Source organism: Haplochromis burtoni, unplaced genomic scaffold, assembly GCF_018398535.1.
Source record: "Haplochromis burtoni strain Fernald_Lab_line unplaced genomic scaffold, NCSU_Asbu1 Contig_309, whole genome shotgun sequence".
NCBI classification, from domain to species: Eukaryota; Metazoa; Chordata; class Actinopteri; order Cichliformes; family Cichlidae; genus Haplochromis; species Haplochromis burtoni.
The window spans coordinates 150,249-176,679 of NW_024582670.1; the positions used below are offsets into that span (position 1 = coordinate 150,249).

The 26,431-nt window shown below is 40.4% G+C and overlaps 1 protein-coding gene across 1 annotated transcript; it reads right to left on the reverse strand.

Annotated features, from left to right (window-relative positions):
• Positions 1-287: 287 nt before the first annotated feature.
• c1ql3a (complement component 1, q subcomponent-like 3a) lies at positions 288-23,667 on the reverse strand. Its single transcript, XM_005941279.3, has 2 exons — positions 22,662-23,667; positions 288-3,410 (listed from the first exon to the last, which is right to left on the reverse strand). The coding sequence occupies exons 1-2, from the start codon at positions 23,250-23,252 to the stop codon at positions 3,231-3,233; spliced, it is 771 nt and encodes a 256-aa protein (XP_005941341.1). The 5' UTR covers positions 23,253-23,667; the 3' UTR covers positions 288-3,230.
• Between the last annotated feature and the right edge of the window lie 2,764 nt (positions 23,668-26,431).

Genomic DNA, 26,431 nt, shown 5'->3' on the forward strand with positions numbered 1-26,431 from the left:
CTCCATCCATTTCATATTGTCAGTCCTTGTCCATGTGTACCTTGTTCCAGTAGCCCACTTTCATTCAGTATGTTCTCAAGATGTGTTCTCTCAACAGCTGATGTGGACCTTGTTAAGCTGGGTAAAGTCAGCATGGGGTAGCATAGGTGGCAGAGCCTGGGGACTCTCACTAAATGCATGGCCTTGGCTTTTGATGAAGAATAGGATTTGACCTATAAAGACAGTTATGTTGCAAACATATAATAGTGATATCTCAAATACTTTGAAATTCACACACAGACACAGTGTTATTTTTATCCATTTTATTGAGATATTTTTGAAGTAATACTACACAGGGGACTGTTGTAAGACAGGAGGAGTGTGCAAAGTTTTCATAATATTGCACACACTTTATCTACCACACATATGCCTTTCACACCAATACAATGGTCAGGCTATGACTTTACAACAAGTAATTATTGAATTAATAAGAGGATTAACTAAGCATCTCATTTCATCTACACTCTTCCAGAAAACAAAGAACATATTATATCAATACAGCATTTACAGAAGATTCCAGTATGAGCAACATTTTCAGACAGTCCTTGCATGACACCATATTGTTGTCATTTTGTTATGTCTGCATAGTAGTTCCAGTTCACATTGCAGTTCAAATATACCATATGAGCAGTATGCACTCACATTTGTACTAACTTCAGGGACTGTAAAAACTGCACTAGAAAGAAAAGTGATCTTGGACAAAGGCACAGGAAATGACAGTTTTTAAATACTTGGATACCACTGATGCTGATAACACCATATTAATATTTGTAGGTATGTATGACACTTGTTTACATGCTATATAAATACAAAGGTTTTGTTAGAAAATAGGCCATGATAAGTTGTGTTCAGCACTTATGGCTATGATATTAGTTGGTAGACCAGAAACTCTTAATTTGATTGAGAAAGATGCAGCTTTAGTGAGGCTATGATACGACAAGCACCGATGCATTTCTATTCCAGGGTGTCAGATACTGTTTTGTTAGATTGCCGACATCTTCAAATTACACGTTTGTTTGTCTTTAGCAACTCCTTATTTACTGTTTCTGAATTTCATTTTGATCTGTTTATGCTGCCGTTTAGATAATGTACCATGCATCTTCTTCCTTTCCAGTTCCACCTCATCTCAGGGCAGTTCATAAAAAAAAAATTAGACTCTTGATTGACCAGTCACAGTTTTTCATGTTTAATCTTTTCTTCCAAATTCTCTCTTTATTGAAATGTAATGCAACAGGGTCCTTCACAGGTGCAGTTGTATCACAGCTGCCTGACGCCCTTGGGAATGAGAACTGACTGCCTAAGACTTAGCAAACATGGTTACCAGGGCACCCTACGTTTCCTCTAAAGCCAAAAGAGGAAGTTCCAGGGAGATTCGCAACCACCCGAAAACTCCCTGCTTGCAGGCTGAACATTGATGGGTCAAGTATGCCAGCATACATTTACCTGCAAACCTGCAGTTTGTGATTTTATTTTTAAATTTACTTTCACTGTGTTTTAAAAAAAAAACCTTGGTGCAAAAAAAAGCCAAACCAAAAAAGAAAAAAGAAAAAGAAATTGATACACAGAATAACAATTATTCTAGGTCCCCTTAAGCATATGCAGAGAACTTTCTGTGTGAATTAGGTGAGAAGGTCTTGGTGAGAAGACCTTGGTGAGAAGGTCTATTCCATAATTTCATTAAGGCTATCATGCCAGTAATGTAGTGTGAAAGGATATTAAAGCAATTTACAAAATGATTTTATACATATTCATGATTACACCTTTAATTTAAACTTTATTCAATGTAAAGAACCTCTAATATCGCCAGTTTTTAATACAATTCTTTGATAAGATTACGGTTGTCAAGCAATTATTTCTGCTGGTACAAACACAAGTCTATATGTCAGCCAACAACCCATTAAAATATGTTGTAGTCTACATGCTTTTTAAAGTGACTTATACTGTGAAATATGGTGTATCGAGATCATGTATGACATTTTACCATCTGTTATTTGACTAATCAGTACCAGCATCTCTTTGAAAAAGACAAAATGCATAAACATAAAATTGTGAACATTTGTCTGCGCTGTCTCGGTCATCTTCATTTGTAGACTAATCAGTTGTAAACTGTTAAAACTGTTCAGAAATTGCAAAACCTTTCAGAGTTTGTGCATAGTCACTGCACCTACACCAGACAAGCAATAGCAGCCATACAAACTGCTGTTAAAATTACAAAAAACAAAAAAATAATTTCCACTGGCTTTTAGCTTGTGTATAGACTGTAAGGACAGAACTGATCTATGCTAGATGCAGAGACATCAAACTGACCTCCTCATTAGACTGGAGAGACTGGGACATGACATGAAGTTTTGAGTCAAACGTCTTCCAGTAAATGCAATCCTACATTTATACATCAACATTCCCATCGCCAGGTATATCAGATAGTATATATTTAACTGAGTGTTGCATTATATTGGGTCCAAAAATGGGAAATAACATGACAAACATGAGTTTTAAGGTGACTAGGAGTGAAACACAAACTACTATTCTTCTGTATATGGAGCAAAAACATTTGCATTCATATTTGTTCTGATTGTGCTGTATATACCATTTCATTTTTCCATTAAACTGCTTTTATTTTTTTAGATATAAACAATTAAATGGTTCCAACTTGTAAAACCAAAAACACTAACAATCAAATCAAAAAATTTAGCATCAGCAGACTTAACTGGCCTTAGTTGTTGTTTTCACAAACAACTTTCTTAATGTCATGTTTATATTTGATTTCCTCTTTTCCACATTTACTTTGTTGATTTAAATGTTTGCTGGATTTGTTGACATGCTGCCTGTGATGATGTCAGATTCATGACAGAATTGTCTTCAAACCTCCAACCCCTGAAACGCCCTCCACCCCCGAGCTAACCACCATTACCCCACAAGTTCTACTATTGGAACAAGCATGTCAGTGTTAATTATGACATGATAGTATACAGACAGGAAATGTTTACAAAAAAAGTTAAACAATTAATTTTCCTGTCGAGAGATACTTTCAACAAGTATCATGAGAATAGCAAAACATAGGAAATACATTATGCAGCTTTCTCTTGGTTTCTCCACAAAAGTTTTAAAAAAATTACATTTGAAGAAGATGATTTGTGGAAGCGCTGAGCCAGAAGGCCAATAATTGAAAGCCAAAATGTAGTAATTATAGTTTAATCAGCGTAGATAATGAATCCAGAGAATGTGCTGTACTTGTTGTTGTTGCCTCCGTGAGCTTTTCCTCCATCTAGTTTAATGTAGACCTCATCTCCTGGCTCTAGATGCAGAACAGCACTGTTACTGGCATAGTCGTAGTTCTGGTCTGCATCCTGGGCTATGGCACTGGCACGTACCTACAGAAATACGTGAAATGCAGATACACACACAAACAGACAGAGTTGTGTTTCATCATGAGGACAATAAAAGGACTTACATTATATTTCATAGAGACTTACTACTATTTGTCTACCCCTGATTTTAATCAAGTCTCGTTTCAAAATGTAATGTGTAAATGTAATTATTTGCATTAAGAGGAATTTTAGTTTGTCCCCAAAATGGATGCAGGTTCCCTGTAATGTGATTGTGTAAAAAGATGTATGTCAACAACATGAGTAATAAGAAAAAGAAAAAATAGAGAAGCATACATATTAAGTGAGCATAAAAGCTCAAAAGAATTAGAGGGGAGCTACTGGCTTTAAAACAATAGAACAGTCAACCCCATGTGTTGTGGTACCTGTGGATAATTTGAGGATAAGCCCTAGCTATTCCAAGAAATCATGTCATTATAAAATAGTGTAATATAGTACATATAGTATGGCTGGGCTCATCTATTCAATTCAATTCAGTTCAATTCAATTTTATTTATATAGTGCCAAATCACAACAACAGCCGCCTCAGTACAGGGCGGAGGTAGAGAACTTGTCCCACTGGTGCTCAGAAAATATCCTGACGCTGAGCATCCATAAAAGAAAAGAACTCATAATGGACTTCAGGAGACACTCCCACTCCCCTCTTATTATATATGGAATCTGTCTACACCTCCAGGTTTCTGGGCACGGTTATCCCTGCCGATCTTACCTGGACCCACAACACCTCATTAGATATCCACTTTGCTCTAACACTTAGCAGTTAGACCAGTAAATACAATTATGATCAAAAGTTTAAGACCACTTAAAAAATGGCCAAAAAAACCCCCATATTTTGCATGGTTGGATCTTAACAAGCTTCCAAGTAGAGCTTCGACATGGAAGAGGAAGAAATGGGAGTGAGACAAAACATTTTTTGAACATGCAATTTATTGAAAACAACACTTAAACTGAAACAGGCTCTGCTCATCAAAAAGATCAGTAGAACCTCTCCTATGAATTTTTTCCCCCAATTTTGTGGTATAATCACGACCACTAACCCTAACTGAAAAAAGTGCAGGCCTTACAGTTAGTAACCCTAACTGTAAGGCCTGCACTTTTTAGATCTTGTTTTCAACTGATGGTTTTAAAATCAAAACAGAAATCCAAATCTGACTGATGGCATGTTATAGCTTATACACAATGGAGAAAACCGGGAACAGTAGTTAACTTTCTCGGGAGTGGCAGCCTACCAAGATTACTCCAAGAACATATCAACAACTAATTCAGATCACAAAAGAACCCAGAACAACATCTGAATTGTATGAAGGTATGGTCTACATTAAGGTCAGGACAGGTTCCAAGGGGAAAACCACTGCTGACCGAGAAGTTTTTGGATGGCATTTTGGATAAAATGAGGAATCATCAGGGATGATCTTTTATGAATTTCTGAAATCTGGTGTCTGCATTTTCTGGGAGATTTTGCAGTGGTTTGAGATTAAACTGCACACATGTAGAGCAGAGTCAGAAGAGGAATCTGGGCAGAATCTCATGTTAACTATCAAGGATGATTTGTAATAAATTTTTTATTTTTGATATGGGTGTTATTATACTTCATTAACTTTGTTCAGTTTGAGCGGAATTGTCCGTTTTACCTCAACGAAAAGTGCAGAAGCTTGAGATGAAACTCAGCACACGGTGTATAGGAATGTGAGAATTTCATGTCAACTATCAAGGATGATTTTTTTTAGTCTAGTCTTATTTAACCTCCTGGACCTGGCGTCCACATATGTGGACATCACATTTTGGGTTATTTAGACCAAATTATTACTCCTCCTTGAATCGCTACCTTATCGTGGTGGAGGGGTTTGTGTGTCCCAGGGATCCCAGGGGCTATGTTGTCTGGGGGCTTTTGCCCCCTGGTAGGGTCTCCCATGACAAACTGGTCCTGGGTGAGGGACCAGACAAAGAGCGATTCAGAAGACCCCCATGAAGAGAATATCGAGGGAACAGTTTACCCTGCCCGGGATAGGGTTACCGGGGCCCCGCCCTGGAGCCAGACCCGGGGAGGGTGCCCGAGGGCGAGCGTCTGGTGGCCGGGCCTTAGTCCATGGGGCCCGGCCGGGCACAGCCCGAAGAGGAGACATGGGCCCATCCTCCCGCAGGCCCACCACCCGCAGGAGGCGCCATAGGGGTCGGGTGCATTGTGAGCCGGGTGGCGGCCAGGAGCGGAGGCCCTGGCGGACCGACCCCCGGCTGCCAAGACTGGCAATAGGGACATGGAATGTCACCTCTCTGGTGGGGAAGGAGCCTGAGTTGGTGCGTGAGGTTGAGAGGTACCGGCTAGATATAGTTGGGCTCACCTCTACGCATTGTCTGGGCTCTGGAACCAGTCTCCTGGAGAGGGGCTGGACTCTGTCTCAGTCTGGAGTTGCCCCTGGTGAGAGGCGGCGGGCTGGGGTGGGTATTCTATATCCCCTCGGCTTGCTGCCGGTACGTTGGGGTTTTTCCCGGTGGACGAGAGGGTTTGTTCCCTGCGCCTTAGGGTCGGGGAACGGGTCCTGACTGTCATCTGCGCTTATGCGCCGAGTGGCAGTTCGGAGTACCCAGCCTTCTTAGAGTCCCTGGGGGGGTGCTGGAAGGTGCTCCACCTGGAGACTCTGTTGTCCTGCTGGGAGACTTCAATGCTCACGTGGGTAACGACAGCGAGACCTGGAGGGGCGTGATTGGGAGGAACGGCCTCCCTGATCTGAACCCGCGTGTTTTTATTGGACTTCTGTGCTATACAGTTTGGACACCGTTCGAACTAATGCATAAGCACGGACCAGGTGCTTGCGTAGGCAGATCATTGTAACGTACGATGCACAAGTCGGACCTGGTAGGAGGCTGGCGTACGACCACTGGGGTGGTGGTCATGCGGGCGCGAAGATGGTCATACGGTATGAGTGGGAGTACAGGGCCAGTCGAGCTTCCGCCCTGGAGAGCCGTTCCGACTGGGGAATTGACCGAATGACTTTCAGCTCAGCCGAAGCGCGCATGCCCCAATGGTTGGTCTCGGGTATCCCAAATGGGCACAGTAGCACAGCAAAGGAGGCCTTCGGGCTTGTAGCCTGTGGGACTCGAGGCAGCCGTACGCCCAACGAATCGGCGAGTGGCTGGCAAACCGGGTGGGAGGACGAGACTGGAAAAGATTCGGAGCAAGATTCGGCAACCGTCGCGTCTCAGGGGAGCGGTGCTCCGGGTAAGTCTGCGACCTTTCGTCGATAAATTCGGGTGGAAGGATATTGAGGACCTTAATCACTGACGTCTCCGGAGAACAGAGTCTGGATGAGGGATGCCCGCCATTCCGGGGATAGAGGATTAACATCGGGGCGAGCCGGGATGAGCCGCCCGAGTCCTGAGGCTTGACAGGCGTCCGGTGAACGCCTCTATGTTCGTAGATCAGCAGTACTGTGGACGGAGAGGGTTCCCATTTAAGAGGGACCGATGTGTCCACAGGGATATCTAGCCTCCTGGAATCTATGCAGGGCAAGTTGTCGTGTCGCCGATACGAGGCATGCTTTCTCTGGTCGCGACACTGACCTTTATTCTCCAGGTACTTGGTGCATGGGAGTGCCCCTTGTGTGATGGAAAGGCATTCGACCGTGTCCCTCGGGGTGTCCTGTGGGAGGTGTTGCGGGAGTATGGGGTGTCTGGCCCATTGCTACGGGCCATTCGATCCCTATACAACCGTTGCAAGAGCTTGGTTCGCATTGCCGGCAATAAGTCGGACTCGTTCCCGGTGGGTGATGGGCTCCGCCAGGGCTGCCCTTTGTCTCCGGTTCTGTTCATAATTTTTATGGACAGGATTTCTAGGCGCAGCCAAGTGGCGGAGGGCTTTCGCTTTGGTGGCCTCAGAATCTCATCTCTGATTTTTGCGGATGATGTGGTTCTGTTGGCTTCATCGGGTGAGGGCCTCCAGCTCGCACTGGAACGGTTCGCAGCCGAGTGTGACGCAGCGGGAATGAGGATCAGCACCTCCAAATCTGAGGCCATGGTTCTCAGCCGGAAAAGGGTGGAGTGCCCACTCCGGGTCGGGGATGAGTTCCTGCCCCAAGTGGAGGAGTTCAAGTATCTCGGGGTCTTGTTCGCGAGTGATGGGAGAAGGGAGCCGGAGATCGACAGACGGATTGGGGCTGCAGCTGCAGTAATGCAGACGCTGCACCGGTCCGTCGTGGTGAAGAGGGAGCTGAGTGTAAAAGCGAAGCTCTCAATTTACCGGTCGATCTACGTCCCTACCCTCACCTATGGCCACGAGCTGTGGGTAGTGACCGAAAGAACGAGATCGCGGATACAAGCGGCAGAAATGAGCTTCCTCCGAAGGGTGGCTGGCCTCTCCCTTAGAGATAGGGTGAGAAGTTCGGCCATCCGGGAGGGGCTCAGAGTAGAGCAGCTGCTGCTCCACATCGAAAGGAGCCAGCTGAGGTGGTTCGGGCATCTGGCAAGGATGCCCCCTGGGCGCCTCCTGGGTGAGGTGTTCCAGGCATGTCCCACCGGGAGGAGGCCCCGGGGCAGACCCAGGACACGCTGGAGAGATTATATCTCTCGGCTGGCCTGGGAACGCCTTGGTATTCCCCCGGACAAGCTGGAGGAGGTGGCTGGGGAGAGGGAGGTCTGGACCTCTTTGCTTAGGCTGCTACCCCCGCGACCCGACCTCGGATAAGCGGATGAAGATGGATGGATGGATGGATGGATGGATAAAATTACTCAATTTTGCTCTACAAGGGCTGATATCCACTTATGAGGACATTATACTGCCACTGTTCTATTGAAATTTTAAACGAATATCCTCATATGTGGCTCTCATTTTTCTTAGAAAACAAAATTAGGTTAAAAAAAAAGTCATTCTATGCCCAAATATCACAGAGAAACTAAAAATGCATGCCCTGGAAGAGTTCGGGTCTCAGGAGGTTAATTCACTTTGTTCAGTACAATTAGAATTGAAATAAATTGAAATAATCGTTTATAATATTTTCCAGGAATATTCAACGGATATCAAGTGAAATTCACCACAAACGTAATGCAGATTACATTGAAGATTTGAATTTATTTCTAACGGAAGCTGATCATGAACAAAAAAAGTTCATTACCAGGAAAATTCAGAAGAAAAATTAAAAAAAGCACATCTTGCTACTGAAATGTATTTTCTCTTAATTTCCTCAAAATAACACGAGCCATGTCTCACCCTCTCCCTCCTCCCCCTATACACACACTTCCCCCTATCTCTCTCTCTCTTTCACCCACACACACACCCTGATTTTTGTCTTTAAATACACAACAACAATATATCTAATTTTCTGTCTGTTAAAGAAGTAATCAGCAACAAAAGAGAAGCTTTAGCTTTTAAATGACTGGTGCCCTGAGGCCAAAATGCTGCAAGCCTGACTGCTCATCATTGCAAGTCAAGTTCATGGCCTGGCTGCTGCAATGGGGTCTAATTCACTCAGCTTTAACATCATTTTGGGTTCTTGACTACCTTTGCATGAGCTTGCTGTCTGTGCACATGCTTCCAAAGAGTTCGAGTTGTGTTAGCAGTATTATGCAGTTCCTATTGTCCTATACACACTTTGCATTCCACAATACAACCTTTGGAATAAAACTACAATATCCAATCAAAAACTGTTCTGCTATTTTCCTCTTCTTGGCACGTGAACTGACATTAGCTGATTGTAGCCCAACCAGGCAGAAAGAAAAAAACAAGAGTCAGTTTGAGTTCTTTTTTCCCCTTCCTATCCACCATGTGTGCTTGTAACTAAAGAGCCTTTGAAACGCAGGTAATGATATAATTGTACCTTTAATGTAATTACTGGGTTTAGTCCCTGTATAACTGAAAAATGTAGTAACACATTACTTTGGAAGGCCTTAAACCCAACACTGACTGTGGATTAATGAACTCCAGTGGACATTTAAAGACAATACATAGAATTCTTTGTGTGAAATAAATTAAATGGTAAATGGCCTGTATTTGTATAGCACTTTACTTAGTCCCTAAGGACCCCAAAGCGCTTTACACTACATTCAGTCATCCACCCATTCACACACTAAATATTAAATATTAAAATGTAGTCACAATAACAGTGGAAGAAGAATAATTACTCCAAAACAGTATACTGAAAAGTGAAAAGGAAAATATAAATTTACAAAAACAGAGGTGATTGTCATGGAAAATTTATTTTACCTAATGTATATTTTGTACAAATTGTCTTTTGTATGAAGACTCTAAGCTTTGCTCAAGGCCATGACACACTTCGTTACCAAGCTGGTGCCGACATGACAGTGAGCACTTCACTCACTGTCGAATAGCGAATAGACAAAGATTGCATCGACACGACAGAAGCTGTTACAATTTTGCCTTTTTGTCAATGCTGGTACGAACACTGTTCATGCTGTATTGATCCCATTGCAAAGGTTTTAACTTTCTTTCAATAAATCTCAGAAAATCAGTTGGGTTTCAATGCTCAAATTATTTTTCTACAACAGCGATGTGGCTGTGAAGGCAAATGTCGTTAAATATCTCATCATCGTATCACATATAATTAATTGGCACATGACTACTGCATTGTTTTTATACCCAGGAAAGGAGAGAGAAGGGGATGAGAGAGCAGTGAAGATTAAAATTGCAGCAGATTGATACCAAAAGAGCAGGAAAGGTGAAGAAAAGATAAACATTCAAAAGACAAGACAGAGATGGCCACATTTAAAAGGTCCCATTATGACACCATAGAAGCAGAAGCTCTGGTAAAGTTGGCAAACAATGCTGAAGAATTTAAATCGCACTGATTGTATTATTTCAGTAGAATTCTGCAAGAGACAGCCTAATACTTACAGTGTTTGATATTTTATTTTAATTTTGCTCAAAAATATCGTGAATAACTTTAGAAGAGGTGCTGTTAATGCTTTCAGGGCTATGCTCAGCCCCAAGTGTTTCAAGTCAAACCTTAAAAGAAGAGAGGTCCTGTATCTTAAACCCAAACTGTTAGTTCCACCAGGTGAAGGCTCCTCCTCCAATTCTATTTTTTTCTAAATAGGGTTGGCAGCAATGAAATAAGTCGTGAAATTGAGCTTGCGCTATAATAACTTATCATCAATATGGGTGTTTAAGTTTACCATCACTAAGTTTTATAAATTAGTGAAACTTCTGGTTGAAATATATCCGTAGATTTATTGGGTGGGCCTGGACCCCATAGGCCCCTGCATAACACTGATGCCACCCACAGGTCCCCAGTCTAGGAGCTAAATGCTCTGTTAAGATAACAGAGTCCAGTTAGATCTTTAGGCTTTGACATGTTTTTATTATTCAAGATTTGTATGTAAGGAGAAGGAAGTTGAATTCAGTTCTGAACTCAACAGGGACTCAGGAGTTATGGGGAAATATGGGCTCTTGTTCTAGTCCTAGTTGTTACTCTTGCTGCAGGATTCTGGATCAACTTTTCAACTGAAGACTTTTCAGGGAGCATTTTAAGCAGTCTGATATTAATGAATTACAATAATCCAGGCTAGAAGTAATACATGCATGGTGTCAGCCTCTCGGTTCTGAGTTCTTCTTATGCTTTGTGTTGTTTTTGTTATTTGTTTTATTTTGTTAGTCTTTTGTCTCGTGTGAGCTGGGTTTACTTTTTTTTCTTGTCCAATCTTCTGAGAGGAAGAGAAGGAGTAAAAAATCTGATTTCAGCCATAAACTGAACCCCCAGCTCAGAAATTGTAAACTGCCAGTGTTTCTTCAGACTTTAGTCATTCAGCCTAATAAATGATACCCAATGAGAGTCAATAGGGGAACAAGCTGTTTGTTTGGCATTGGCAAAGAAGAACTGGCAAGTTTTCCATGGGTACAACCCACCCATGCTCAACTCAACTCATGCTCAACCCAGAAATGCATTTTAGTTACAGAAAACAAAGGCTTTCCTAGATTTGTTGCCAAGAAGCATTGTTACAATAAAGAAATATTTCATCAAACACCAATTTCCTTACCTTTTGTGCTAAATTTAGTTCATTATTATTATTAGTAGACGTAGCATACATTTTATTTGTTGGAGCTTTAGGTGATGCCGTTATAAGGCGTCACCTTATAACAAAAAGCAACACGAACAATATTAAAAGTAGAGATGGACCGATCCGATATTACATATCGGTATCGGTCCGATACTGACCTAAATTACTGGATAGAAATTACGGAGAGAAATAAAAAATGTAATCCGATCCATTAAATATCAAAAAAGCACCTCACAAAACTTGCGACACGGCGTAACTCGGCTCGTCGGAGCAGTGTGCTCACGTGATAGAGCGGCTGTGTGTATTTCAAGGTTCAAGGTTCTTTATTTGTCACATGCATAGTTATACAAGTATAACACACAGTGAAATGTAGCCTGACACGCTCCTCGACATGTGCAAAAATGGGGGGGGTAGAGGAAGAACATTGTATATATATATATATAGTATATACATTGGGTGAATGTGCAGTAGTAGCAGCAAGCAGGTGAATTCTGTACATTAATATGAATAGACATCTGACTATTTTACAGAATAGACAATATAAACATATTTAAAATTAAAGGAATTTGGAATGTACATTGTGTCTGGAAGAGAGTCCTGTCTCAGTCAATTATAGATGATGTGAGAGGGCGGGTGTGTGTGTTTAGGGCCCGGATGGCTTGGGGATAGAAGCTCCTCTTGAGTTTTTGTAGCCTCTAGCAAACCAGCATTTCATCTCCGAGGAAGTGATCCCAGAGAGAAGTAAAGCAAGTGTGTAAGTTCATCTCTGAATGTTTGTAAAGCATTCCCACGTTAAGCTTAACAACCGATATATGGAGCCAGTGCCTCTTCTTGCTGCTACTTCAATCGTGAAACTGATCAATGATCAGCTGATTGTCTCTCTTGTTTGTTTTTACCCCACTTCGAGCCAGAAAGAGGACACCAGCGGCTGAACAACAGCAGCACGTTTAAGCTTGATCAGCTGTTGTTAGAATTTATTTAATATTACTTTCTACACCAAGATCTTTTTCTACGCAGCTGACGGCTGTAACTGTGCAGGGGCGGATCTAGCAAAGTTTAGCCAGGGGGGCCGATAGGGCATGAACAGGGAAAAGGGGGCACAAAGACATACTTTTCTTTCTTATTCTCATTTAAAATGTCTAGCTTTTAATAAATAATTATCTGAATCTTATACCCAAAGTTTTAATCTTATGTAAAATATAAGGACATAAAAAAGTGGTATCGTGCAATCTCTAATTAAAAGATGGGGAAAATAAAAATATAAAACATACAGAACATATAAAACAGGGTGATTATTGATGATATGCTAACTGATATTAATTGTGTCAAAGTGCTGTGTCCTTGATTCCAATGTTAGTCAGACATTTTAACAGAAGACTGTGAAAGAAAAACAAAGTACCAAATTAAACCAAAAAAAACAATGCAAACTATAAACTCTCTAGGTAACTAGTGGGCACAAAGACCAGAAAGCAGAGTAACACTAGGTAACTGAACATTATGAAGGACAAGGAGAGACTGGGACAACATATACACAGGAGGGTGATTACGGAAAGGGGAAACAAATGGAAAACATGCCAGGAGCAAATCAAGAATAACAAGACAAGGGAAGTTAGACTCAACACAAATAAATTAATGCCAATACTGCAACTAGGACATGCAAACCTGACAGCGTGATAGACACGGAGACAAAACAGAGAGACCAGACAGACAAGGTGAAGGAATTACAAACACAAAGCACTGGGTCCAAAACACAGGATCCTAATAAATTAATTAGTAACCGTATTTTTTGGACTTAAAATCCTTTTAATTTTCTCAAAAATCGACAGTGCCCCTTAAAATCCGTATCATGTATAAATTCTGGTTGTGCTTACCGACCTTGAACCGATTTTATGTGGTACACAGCGCTCAAAAATCTGTCAAAAAATGTTTTAGTACTACTTTAGTAAGCTATGAAGCCGCAGCACTTGATGGATTGTTGGAGCATTACGGCTACCATAGTCAGGAGTCTTGTGGAGTAATCTGGGTCCAAACTCCGCTTCAGGTCCCAAAGTCAAACGAACACTGCAGCATCACAGAGAGTTAAAAACTGCCTAAATTCTTTCATCTTTAATAAAATGAACAGTGTTGCTGCTTTACCAGATGTAACAATTACGTTTAACATCCAGGCATCCATGAAAACAGAATTTATTACATTTAATAGAGTTAGAAGTTAGCAGGAAGTTAGCGTGCTAGTTTCCACCTAAACATCATATAGCATGTTCTGACTGAGAAATTTCTGAAAAAATTAAAACGCACAGCTCTGCTATCACTTCCAACATAAATGAAGACAGAAAACTAAACAACAGTGACTTTTGTAGGGTTACTGAAGTTGGGTTAGCTGGTTTATAATAATGTGCTACGTGACTGCTAGCGACACAGCTATGTTAGCATAATATAAACACAGTGAAGCTGGAGGATGAACGCTAACTTTTTTCCACTCGATGAGAGTTAACGTGAGGGTTCCTGATGGTTAGGGACAAATGCAATCGCGTGGCAGGATGCTTTAAAGGGAACAAAGTCAGGAGAGCAACTGAGATAATCCATCCACAATACGAGGTTAGTCATTAATGGGAACATGGGAATAAAGTAGCTCTATTCAACATTACTGAATCAATGGTACAGAAGTGGAGGAAGCAAAAAGAATGAGTTGAGCAAAGTTTGACTTATCTGACTGTTTTGTTTCGCTTAATACACCTTATAATCTGGTGCGCCTTATGTATGAAAACAGATCGGTTTATCGACAATGTACCTTATAATCCGGTTATTATAATCCTTATAATCCGATGAACAATACGGTAACTGTGTAGGTTCTCAGTCATCCAGGTCATTGTAATCTAAGGAGCTTCGAAAGATTTAAGATTTAAGTTTCTCGAAGACTACCTCTTGTCCGAGAAGCTTTTTCACACCTTGGCTTATCTGATGAGGCACATGATCAACAACCCTCTTAAGGGACAACTCCCACTAGGGCTTAAATATCTGGGAATCCCCGATTTGGTCTTAGAACTGAAGCTTCTGAAATGAGAGGTGAAACGTTTTCAAGAAACTTAAATAAGTCAAGTCGCTTTTCTTTCCAAGCTCCTTGGATTAGTTAACTTTTTGAAAACTGTTCTTTTAAGAGTTTCTGAAATGTGTATGTGACTTTGTCACAAAATGTACTTGAAAATGAGGATAGGAAGCCGCAGTCTATGTGGATCTGGATCTAGGAGATCCAGGCCATCCGCAGACCACCAAGAGTAAGAGAAAGTCTTCTCAGTAAGTAATTGATTAGTAATTATAGCACTTTCTGAAAGACATACTGTTATGGAATGTATGCCTGTCACCCTCTCCGTCCCTCACTCTCTCACCCTCTCTGTCCCTCACTCTCTCACCCTCTCTGTCCCTCACTCTCTTGCTCTCTTTATCCCTAGCTCTCTAGTCCTCTCTGTTTCTTCCCTCTGTTCCCTGTATTTATTCAGTCTGCCCTTTAGTGTGTTTTTCCTGTTTTAGTCTGGCAGTCTCCTGTCCGGCGTGTTGTCCTGTGGACAAGCAGTTAAGTCAGTGGGTAATAGATGGCATAATAGAACATTTGCCTGTGCCACAGCTCGTGTCTAAGCTCATTTCGATCCTTTAGCCTGCATTTTTTAATCAAAATAAATTTTGTCCATTCATAACTTCATCGTCACTGACTACTCTTGTTCAAATAGGTATCCACAAAGACAGTACAAGAAGATTTACTGATAGAGAAGCAAAAAACAGAGGAGTAACTCTAGTTAAACTCCTTTTCTCTGTGTCTGTGTGGTTCTTGGTTATCTGGGTCATGGTAGTCCTGAGAACTTGAAAAGAAGGCAGCTGGTTTTCTTTAGGTTTTTTGAACACTTTCTACCTCTCTCACCTCTCCATGAAGCTTCTTTGGTTATAGAAGAACTGGTGGAGAGCGCCAGGTAGTAAACCACTTGTCTGGACTGTCCCATTCGAGGTATTCCTGAGGGTTGTTAACCATTTACTTGGTAACCTACAACTTGACCATGTCCTCACATGAGGTATGTGTGAAAAAAAGATGTCATTCCCATCACCTGAGCCAACAGGTTAATATTCTGTGAGACATTACCCCACCCCACCATTGTTTGAGCTATTGAGGTCACCTGAGGCTACTAGTAAGTGAGAGTTGAGATTCCTGGGAAGGGATCTCGGGATTCAATTGTTGGTGACTGACAGCTGGTGCTGTAAACCATGACCTCACTTCAACAATGGTCATACACAGTGGACATAGATAGCCTCCTTTGCTCCTCTCTGGTTTGATCCCTCCAGTCTGCATGCCACATATCCTTGGGTAAGATGCTAACCCAAGTTCCTCTCCAATGAATCCATCAGAATGTGTGTGAATGTTACACAGAAAGCACTTACATAGAAAGAGCATAGAAAAAAGAAGTGCTTGTGTCAATGGGCAACTAAGGCAAGTTGTATAAAACCGCTTTGAGTCCTCAGTGTAGAAAAGCGCAATATAAGATCCTGTCTTCTTAGTCCAAAATGTGAGCAATGGCACAAAACAGAGAAGGATATGACAGAACAGACGTTCATGGTGTGTGGTGGATGTTGTTATATTGTATGGCTATAGAGTGAAAAGTAAAGTACATAAGGGCGTAGAATAAATGGTAACACTTTATATAACATAACATTATATAATATTGTCACACTATTAAGCATTAGTAAGATATTAGCAAGTACTCAATCAATTATATATATCATTTCTTCTCCCTAGTATGTCATTTATAAAAACAGACATATGTTACTCTTAACCACTGCTATAACTGCTACTACATCACGTCTACATGATCATAGTTAGATTTCATATAACTGTATTTATAAATGGCATACTACAGAGGAGTAATGCTATATAAATGAAGTAAGCACTTGCTAATACCTGAATAATACTTAATAGTAGGGATGGGTATCGTTTAGGTTTTATCCGATACCGGTGCCAAATCGGTGCTTTTGAAACGGTGCCGGTGCTTAAACGGTGCTCAAACCGGTGCTTAAAGAATGGAGAACACCAACTTTGTCCAAAAACCTCTCATGTTCAGCTGTTTTTTTGTAAAAAGATAACAATGTTAGCCTTTTCTGCAGCTATAGAGCATATATGGTATCACTCTTGGCTGGAAGCAGTGCTTAAACAATGGAAAAAACACAAACTTTGTCCAAAACCTCTCATGTTTAACTGTTTTCCACTTTTTCTTTGGTCATTTTAGCCTTTTTGGCCAGGGTGAAGGGAGTATCTGCCATCAAACAAGAAGACAGCCGCATGTAGCTACGACGGTGTTTGCTAGTTCACCTTACCTGCATTAATTTAATAACGTGGTTAGCCTACTCAACGTAAATTACACACGAACAACATTAAGCTACTCACACAGAGAAGAACGGCTGCTGCTGCATCATCATCCTCATCATTTCTGCTACACTGGCAGGGCTAGGGGCCAGGACTCTCCTCTTCGGGTTTTTGGGGGATGTTGCTAACTCCGGGTCCGATAACAGGCACCACACCCGCAGTAGATGTGCTCGGTGTGAGGTCTCGCAGCAAGCTATCAAATACGGCGCATTTCTCGGCTTTTAAAAAAAACGCTATGAGTCGCCAGGTGTTTCATCGGATTTTGAGGTGTTACCTCCTTTGACAGTATCACAGTATCAGCTTAAAGCACTTGTTGCAGGCTGCTGAGTTTGCTCTAAAAGAACGTACGTACCTGGCCCGCCTACTATCCTCGGAAACGTAAAATGATTGGCTAGAAGTGTATCACAGCTCAGGAAAAAAAAGCACCGAAATAAAGCACCGAAATGTGCGGTGGTTTTCGGTCTGGTTACTACTGTTTATGTCAGAACCGGTGCCATCATGGCACCGGATACCGGTACCCATCCCTACTTAATAGTGTGCCATTATTATAAAGTGCTGCCAAATAAAGTGATATTTAAATGTGTGGCTAGACACTTAAACACTCTTACTGCTTTACAAATATGCTGGGTTACCTGTGCAGTGTACATTGTAATACTAGAAAAAGCAGTAAATAAATGTATATAAGTCTGTATGCACTGCATATACTTTAATTGTTCCAAAATAATATTCCGCAACTTTACAGCCCTAATTTTAATATACACAGTTAGTCTAGTCCATGCTGATTCTATTTTGCAGATAGTCCAGCTATTTCCATCCAGAATAGAGCAGGTCACATTTAAATATTTCTCGAGGCTCCACATGCACAATTAGAAGTTCCTTTTGCTGAAAACATGGAGCTCAGCTTTTCAGCTGAATTCACTGGACTCTTACTTTGAATTGCAATCACATTAGAGATAAATTCTACAGTAATGATCAAAAGTGAACATTTTGTCCAAGTATGCCAACAATATTGCTTTAATCATTCCTTAAAGCTTTTTCAGCTGTGGTGGAGGTTCAGCATAACAAATAGTCACAAATGTTTTGTGAATAGTTAATATTAAAACAGTACTTCTGAAGTACGACAGAGGTGTGTTTTCTGCAACTTGTTTGCATCCTCTTTATATGTTGTGGTCACCAATATTAGGCCAGTTTGTTATTTCTTCTTAGCTCTTACTTTTAGACATATTTTTGGACAAACAAACGTGTCCCACTGGAGTGTGCAGTATGTAACATATGCATGGAGCCACCAGAGAGTGATTAAAAGCTGTGTCCATTTGAATACCCAGAGGAACGCGCCTCTCATTTCAAAATAAAATTCTGATTGCATCTGAGAGAAAATGAGGTAAGTGGATAAATTCCTGATTAAGAAGTATCTGTTGTTGAATACAAAATAATACAAAATAAAGTACAATTTGTAAATTATGGTTCCAATCAAATTAAAATACTACAATTAAATTATGCTTTAGGCAACTTTGTGAGTGACAACTCATTACAGTATGAATGTAGAGTCCACCAGCTAGTCAAACCTCTGCTTGTTTAGCCTGCAGTTATACTACAAGATGCAAAATGTTCTTCACTAACTTTGACTAGATTTTTAATTAATAGCATAGAGATTAATGAATGCACCTTAATAACACAGCTATCTCCTGTTAGCATTAACTTACTGACTTCACATCTCTCATTTGAATAAATATGTCACAGTTTCAAAAGACCGGGATGGTGAAGGGCAAAAGGCCACACTAGTGGAGTCGTTGTAGAGTGTACATCGAATTTTTATTGTTTTGCATAACTTTGAAAACCGAGGGAGTGTGGCTAAAGGAGGAATCCATTAAAATGTTAATCTGTATGAGATGGCTGTGGTTAGAGCAGATTTAGATAGTATTAAGATAGTATGAAAGCGCATCACAAAACCCTTCAGTGAAACATATTTTTTATGTACTTGAAAACAGCAAAAAATTGCAACTTCAACGCAGCATGGCGTAGTGCAGTTCCAGCAAGAAGTATTTATTTTTATTCATTTATTTATTTATTTATTTTGTATGCGTTAGTCTAGAAAACTACTAGAAGATGAGATTATTTCCACATGCATATGAACTCAATGCTGACATCCTGTCTTCTATGAGTCAGCGTGGTTTCCTTTAATCATTATTGTTATAGTTATGAATATAAAATGAGTGGATTTAGTCCCTTTGATATTACCTTAACCATACAGGTTTACTGTATTTGTTGGCTGTTCAGCATTACAATAGGTAAAGTATGTTTGTGTTATTTGAGAAGAATAAAAGGTTTTGTATATATATATTGCATAACGTCAGCGTTACAAGTAGTGTGGGCAGCAAGATGCTACAGTGGTTATTGCTTATCACCTTATGGCAAAACGGTCCTGTATTCTAAGCTGGTGGACAGCTGGCTAGTTTATTCTGCTTGTCACAGGGCCCCAAATTGCTCCCACTGGATTCACTGCTGTCGCATAATAATTAATCCCTTAAATGCATAGAGTACAGAACTGTTTGAAGGTGTGTGTCTGAATATTACTTAAAAAAAATCCCTTTGAGCGTTCACATAAAGTAAAAAGTTTAGAACATTTAAAATATCTATCTAAACTCAGAAGGCAGTACAGTGGTTAGCACTGCGAAGGTTGTGGGATCGAAATGTTCTTTCTGGGTACTCCACCTTTCTCACACAGTCCAAACACATGGATAGATCTGTAATATAGAATAATTCTGTTCAATTTTATCTGTGTACCAAATCACACAATAGTCACCTCAAGGTGCTTTATATTGGATAAGGTAAAGATCCTACAATAATACATACAGAGAAGAACCCAACAATCATATGACTCCCTTTGAGCAAGCACTTTGGTGACAGTGGGAAGAAAAACTCCCTTTTAACAGGAAGAAACCTCCAGCAAAACCAGGCTCAGGGAGGGGCGGCCATCTGCCACAACCAGTTGGGGGTGATGGGAGACAGGACAGACATGCTGTGGAAGAGAGCCAGAGATTAATAATAATTTATGATTAAATGCAGAGAGGTGTACAAAAACATAGTGAGTGATAAAGTTCAGTGAAGAGGAAACACTCAGTACCTCACGAGAAGCCCCCAGTAGGATAGACTTATTGCAGTGTAACTAAGGGGGGATTCAGGCCCTAACTATATGCTTTAGCAAAAAGGAAAGTTTTAAGCCTAATCTTTAAAATAAAGAAGGTGTCTGAGAGCTGGAAGCTGGATGCCTCCCATCCTACTTTTAAATACCTTATGAACCACAATTAAACCAGCAGTCTGAAAGCGGGTTCTTTTGGGGTGATACGTATGAGGTCTTTAAGATAAGATGAGCCTGATTATTATTGTATGGAATACCTAATGTACTATAAAACAGCATGGAATTAAAGAAAAGTACATAAATATTTATAATCGGTTTACGACTATCACTGTAACATCTTGTTTATTTGTGGTTACTGTTAGGTGTCAATTTACATTTTTAAAGCTTGTTTTATTATTCGGTCATATAAAAGTCATATTGAGAGAAAAGGCAACAACAGAAAATTTAAAAATAATAATTTAATCTTACAGAGTCAACAATGAAATGCACTCACAGTTTAATTCTGCTTGTCATACTGTTGCACCCAGACTGTGGACTATTTCTACGGTGGACTCGGTGGAGACCTTCAAAAAGCAGCTAAAGAAATTTTATTTCAAAAAGCATTTAATTAGACCAGGGTTTTTATGATGTATTTATGACTGTATTGTATTGTGTGTTGTGTTTTGTTACCTTTCTTGTGAAGCACTTTGTGACATATGTCTGTGAAAAGTACTATATAAATAAACTGTGCTTACTTACTTTTCTTCTAAATTAACTGACTTAGTGGGATGACACATATGCAGTGAACTTAAATTGTCTCAAAACATAAATGTAAAAAAACAAACTTGAAACTCAGACCAGGATTAGTGCACAGAATGCCACAGAACTTAGGATATGATAAATCTTAACTCTATCTTTTTTTTAATAAATTGGCTTAAAATATGGAGTGGTTTCATCAGTATTTAGCAAATGATATCTAAGAATTTTTTTCATAGCCTGATAGAGCCTGCATATGGAGGAAGAGGCAAAGACGGATGCATCTTTCTTTGCAGAATCTGAGAAAATCAAGAACCGGAGAGCTTCACCTTTACTTGACAGTCACACTATGCAGTCCACATTTAACACACATAGTTATATGTAAGATGTAAGGCCACTTTACATTTTGAAGATAAATCATGTTTGAGTTTTTGAACAGTCTCCTCAGAATTTCCTTTTCAATCTAAAATATGTCTCAAAGAGTTGTAGTGTCTTCCAGAGACGAAATTACTTGATAAGGCTGATTTAATTTTTTTCACGAGTATATTTGTTTTTGACAACATTTTAGGAATAATCGTAACAATCACTTCAGCAGGTCTTGCTTATTTTCCTCCATGACACTCTGAATATATGGTCAAAAATCCCAATACCAGTAACCCTAATTGAAATATGTATTTCAGCATCTGATTTGTCATGGTGTGCAGTTCTACTGCATTAATCCCAAAGATGTTTGCTGTATTCCTTGTGCTTTGCAGCAGTATTACAGTAGTCGGCTGACAGGCAGAAGAGATGTGCTTGGTGGAGCGGTGCTGCAACACTGGTTTGCCCCACAGATTAGATCTATCGCTGACAGCCTGATCACTACAGAGACGCACAGAGAGCAGGACACCGTGATGGAACAAACACATACCAGATGAAACAGAGGCAGTAAATGGCTTCTGTAGTTCACTCGGTCTGTAATTATTATTATTGTTATTGTCATTATTAGTTTTTTACTTTTATTATTATTGTTGTTGTATCATAAAATACCTTTATGTGATGTACTTTTGGGGTAAATTCTTGTCGTATATTTCATTTTTCTTTCTTATTTCCTTTATTCAGGCCGTGGATTTGGAATCCATATTACTTGAGATGTTGGACAGTGAGTGCAAAATCTATTGTTATGTATATTCTTTAGTGATTTATTTTGCTAACATGTAGAGGTTTAAACAAACTACGGTTACATATCTTACTACCTAAACAGCTAAAATTAATCAAATGCACAAATACCATGGCACTCTATTGTTTGGAATAGAACTCACTAGCCAGTTTGAAGATTAGACTTGTCTAAATATCATTATAAAGTACACTGGTAAAGTTGTGTGGGTTTGTTTGTACTCCTAAATATATGTGGCTACTGGATGATAAAAAACACTCTTGTTCTCATTTAATCAGTCAAAAAGCATTTCAAAGAGAAGCTGTACAAAGATCCTGTCGAATTCTTTATTGTTTCTCTAACCATTGCACTTAGTATAAATATCACTTAGTGTCATCTTCTCTTCTGTCCTATTAGGTGGCCAACACTGTATTTTGCCTCTGGTGGAAATGCATTGCTCAGTCTAAGCATCACTGCCTTGCGGTTTCACCAAAAACCACAGACTCCACTTCGTTTAGTTCCACTGTTTCTCTGTTAGATTGACTGACAGCACGCTTGTTCACCTCTTATTTGCATACTGCAGGTCTATCAATAGGCTTTTACATTAGTTCAGTTGCTGTCGAGAACTTTTAAATGTTTTTATATTAGGATATATATGGCTGCTAACTTGTAGATAGTCCAGAGATGTATCAAATGTACCTAACAAAATGTGACGTGTTAAATTAAAGTCAGATACTGTGGACACGCACGCCTAACAATGGAAACCTCGTGGAACTGCAGAGTTTGCTTTAAATCTTTGCTTCTACGTGCCGTTTGTTTTACCTGATTGTTTTTGCACAGATCAGCCCACATGCTTGTGCCGTCCCCTCCGCGCATCAGGACGTGGTAAGCGAAGAAATAAATCCCAGGGATGGAACACGTGAACTTTCCGGTGGTCGGGTCATAGTGGTTTCCCAGGTTGGTCACCACGTCGTCAAACTTGAGTACTTCGTAACCCTCGTGCTGTTTTTTCAGCCCTGCGTAAAACGCAATCTTGGGTACGGTGCTGTAGGTGGCCGCGCTTATAGCACTGGCAGCACCGCTCGGTCCCGGAGGTCCCGGTAAACCGGGTCTGCCGGGTTCACCTCTTTCACCAGGTGGGCCGGCTGGACCGGGTGGTCCCTGTTCACCTGGCAATCCCTTTGGCCCTACCTTACCCGGACGGCCCGGTTCTCCTTTCGGACCTTGGATAAAAGTGGGTAAAGACTGCATTAAGCTGTTGTCGCGCACGGTATCGGCTGTGGCAGTGCTGGTTGGAGATTTGGTGCCGTATGGGTCACACACCATCCTACAAGTACCGAGCATCTCGTAGTGTGCAGCTGTCCCCGCTGAGCTGACTAGAACAGGGATGAGAATGACCAAAACCAGTACCATAACGACCCCCAGGACCCCCGCCGCCACCAGCCGCTTCCTGCCGACCAGCCGCGTCAGCGCAGGACGATCCTGTTGTCTGCTTTTAGGTGAAATTTTGCTGGCTAGGTAGCAGACCCTTATAAAGAAAAAAAATGTAGCACAGCTACACTTTTTTGCTAATGTTAATTAACTTTTAAAGTACAGCCCCCCTCCCCTCTGTATCCTCACCTCTCCCCTCTCCACACTTTTCCTGCTGATGCACTGATTATTCAAGTCTCTCAGAAAGTTGGTCCGTTTAGAAGTCTGCGATTTCCCAAACCGTTTGATTTAGCATCTCCAACACGCTGTCCAAGAGAGATACGCGGTCTGCTCCTTTTTGATCCACAGACCTCAAACTGAAGGTGAATCAGGATCAGTTAAAGCGTCTGCAGGGTGCTCCAAGAGTCCACGCAGAAGCGCCGGGGAGGGGGGAGATGTTCTGTTATCCAATAGGAATAGGGAAGGTTGTTTAAAGAAAAGAAATGTCCGATTTTTTTCTTTCTAGATCAAATGTAATCCAGAGATTTGTCATTTGCCTTCTGTTTAGTCTGCTCTGAAAATTTCATGAATTTTATCTATCGTCCTCCATAACCCAGAGAATGAAACAACAGCTGTACAAGCTTGAGAAGAAATAGTCTATATTTGCCATCTTAATAAACATTTAATTTAAGCTGCTAAACACAAAATTCATATAAATTCCTTCATATGGATAACAGAATGTAATAAATCGAAGTTTGGGGAGATCTTAATGTCAGAAACATTTCATCATGATTTAAAATCAAAAGAAGTTATTTTGTAGACTTATTTAACCTACCTTATAGCAGATTTATATCATGTGAATATTTTGTACATTTTCATATTTTCATACTTTTACGTTTATGATATTTAGTAGTCAACTATAATGTAATCATTTAAACATGTAAGCAATTTAAACAAATTAACTTCTTAAGTAAAACTGATAATTGCATTGATACATTTATTATAACAATGTATGAATCATGAAAGGACTTTACAGACATAAAATTCAGTAGAATTTTTTTTTCTACACTCATGTTGTCACATACAAAATCAAGTGTATCACATACACTCACAAGCCACGTCTGTTTACCTGCTTGTTAACACAAATACCTAATCAGCCTATCACATGGCAGCAACTCCGTGCATTTAGAGACAACCTGCTGAAGTGCAAACTGAGCATCAAAATGAGGAAGAAAGGGGATTTAAGTGACTTTGAACATGGCATGGTTGTTGGTGCCAGAGGGCTGAGTATTTCACAAATTGTTGATCTACTGGGATTTTCCCGCACAGTCATCTGTAGGGTTTACAGAAAATGGTCTGAAAAAGAGAAAATATCCAGCAGGCTGCAGTCTGAGCGAAAATGCCTTGTTGGTGCAAGAGGTCAGAGGAGAATGGACAGACTGGATCAAGCTGATGGGAAGTCAAAAGTTACTGAAATAATGACTTGTTACAACCAAGGTATGTAGAAAAGCATCTGTGAATGCATAACACATCAAACCTTTAAGCAGATGAGTCATAAAAGTCCACACTAGGTGCCACTTCAGTCATCTAAGAACAGTGAACTTCAATTTGGACAGGCTCAACAAACCACATTAATTAAGCTGGTCCCACATTTAGACTCCAAAATTTGGAGTAAATAAGCACTAGCCTTGGTGAGCATTCCAATCAAAGTCTAAAATGCAAAACATGGTTTGTAGATTATAGCCAACATAGTGGTACAGCACAAGGAGATCCTGGGTTCAAATCATGCTCTCTCCAATTACCTCTGGGTAGATGGCGATTCCAGCTGCGTCAGACTGGCAACCTGTCCAGAGTCAACTCCAGATACTGAACACCTTCATTAAAGAAACTGCGCTTTGTGTTCACCTGTGTTATCGTTGTCGAATATTTGCATTTATTTGATGATTTAAAACATTTAAGGTGTGACAAACATACAAAAAATAAGAAATCAGGATGGGGGCAAATATTTTTTCACACCACTGTATGTTAGATTAAATAAATATGTGCAATGGCATTTAAAAATTAATAGTGAAACTGGACTGATTGTAAAATGATTAAACAATCTAATGATGTTTTCCATGATTTGCACCATTTGTGCCTGTTGCTTTGAGTGTCTGTAGGCCAGCTTGTGAATCCTACAGAACTGCCTTGCCACTCTGCCCTGCCTCCTGTAAATTCTGCTTCCACATAGTTTTAGCCATTTCTCACACCTCTCAATTCTTTTTCACTTCTGGACTGCCTTCCCCAATGATTCTGTTGCTCAATTCCTCCTTCTGAACAGTCTTGCCCACTGAGCTTTTCAACTTCCCCTTGATTACAGAACTGTGCAGCCAAGAGATCTACAGATATTTGCAGCAGCAACTCAGAAGCTTCAGCCTCTTCACACGTTTCTACTATTCACACCCAAATGTACAGGGAGTGCAGAATTATTAGGCAAGTTGTATTTTTGAGGAATAATTTTATTATTGAACAACAAATGAACCCAAAAAACTCATTAATATCAAAGCTGAATGTTTTTGAAGTAGTTTTTAGTTTGTTTTTAGTTGTAGCTATTTTAGGGGGATATCTGTGTGCAGGTGACTATTACTGTGCAGAATTATTAGGCAACTTAACAAAAAACAAATATATACCCATTTCAATGATTTATTTTTACCAGTGAAACCAATATAACATCTCCACATTCACAAATATACATTTCTGACATTCAAAAACAAAACAAAAACAAATCAGCGACCAATATAGCCACCTTTCTTTGCAAGGACACTCAAAAGCCTGCCATCCATGGATTCTGTCAGTGTTTTGATCTGTTCACCATCAACATTGCGTGCAGCAGCAACCACAGCCTCCCAGACACTGTTCAGAGAGGTGTACTGTTTTCCCTCCTTGTAAATCTCACATTTGATGATGGACCACAGGTTCTCAATGGGGTTCAGATCAGGTGAACAAGGAGGCCATGTCATTAGTTTTTCTTCTTTTATACCCTTTCTTGCCAGCCACGCTGTGGAGTACTTGGACGCGTGTGATGGAGCATTGTCCTGCATGAAAATCATGTTTTTCTTGAAGGATGCAGACTTCTTCCTGTACCACTGCTTGAAGAAGGTGTCTTCCAGAAACTGGCAGTAGGACTGGGAGTTGAGCTTGAC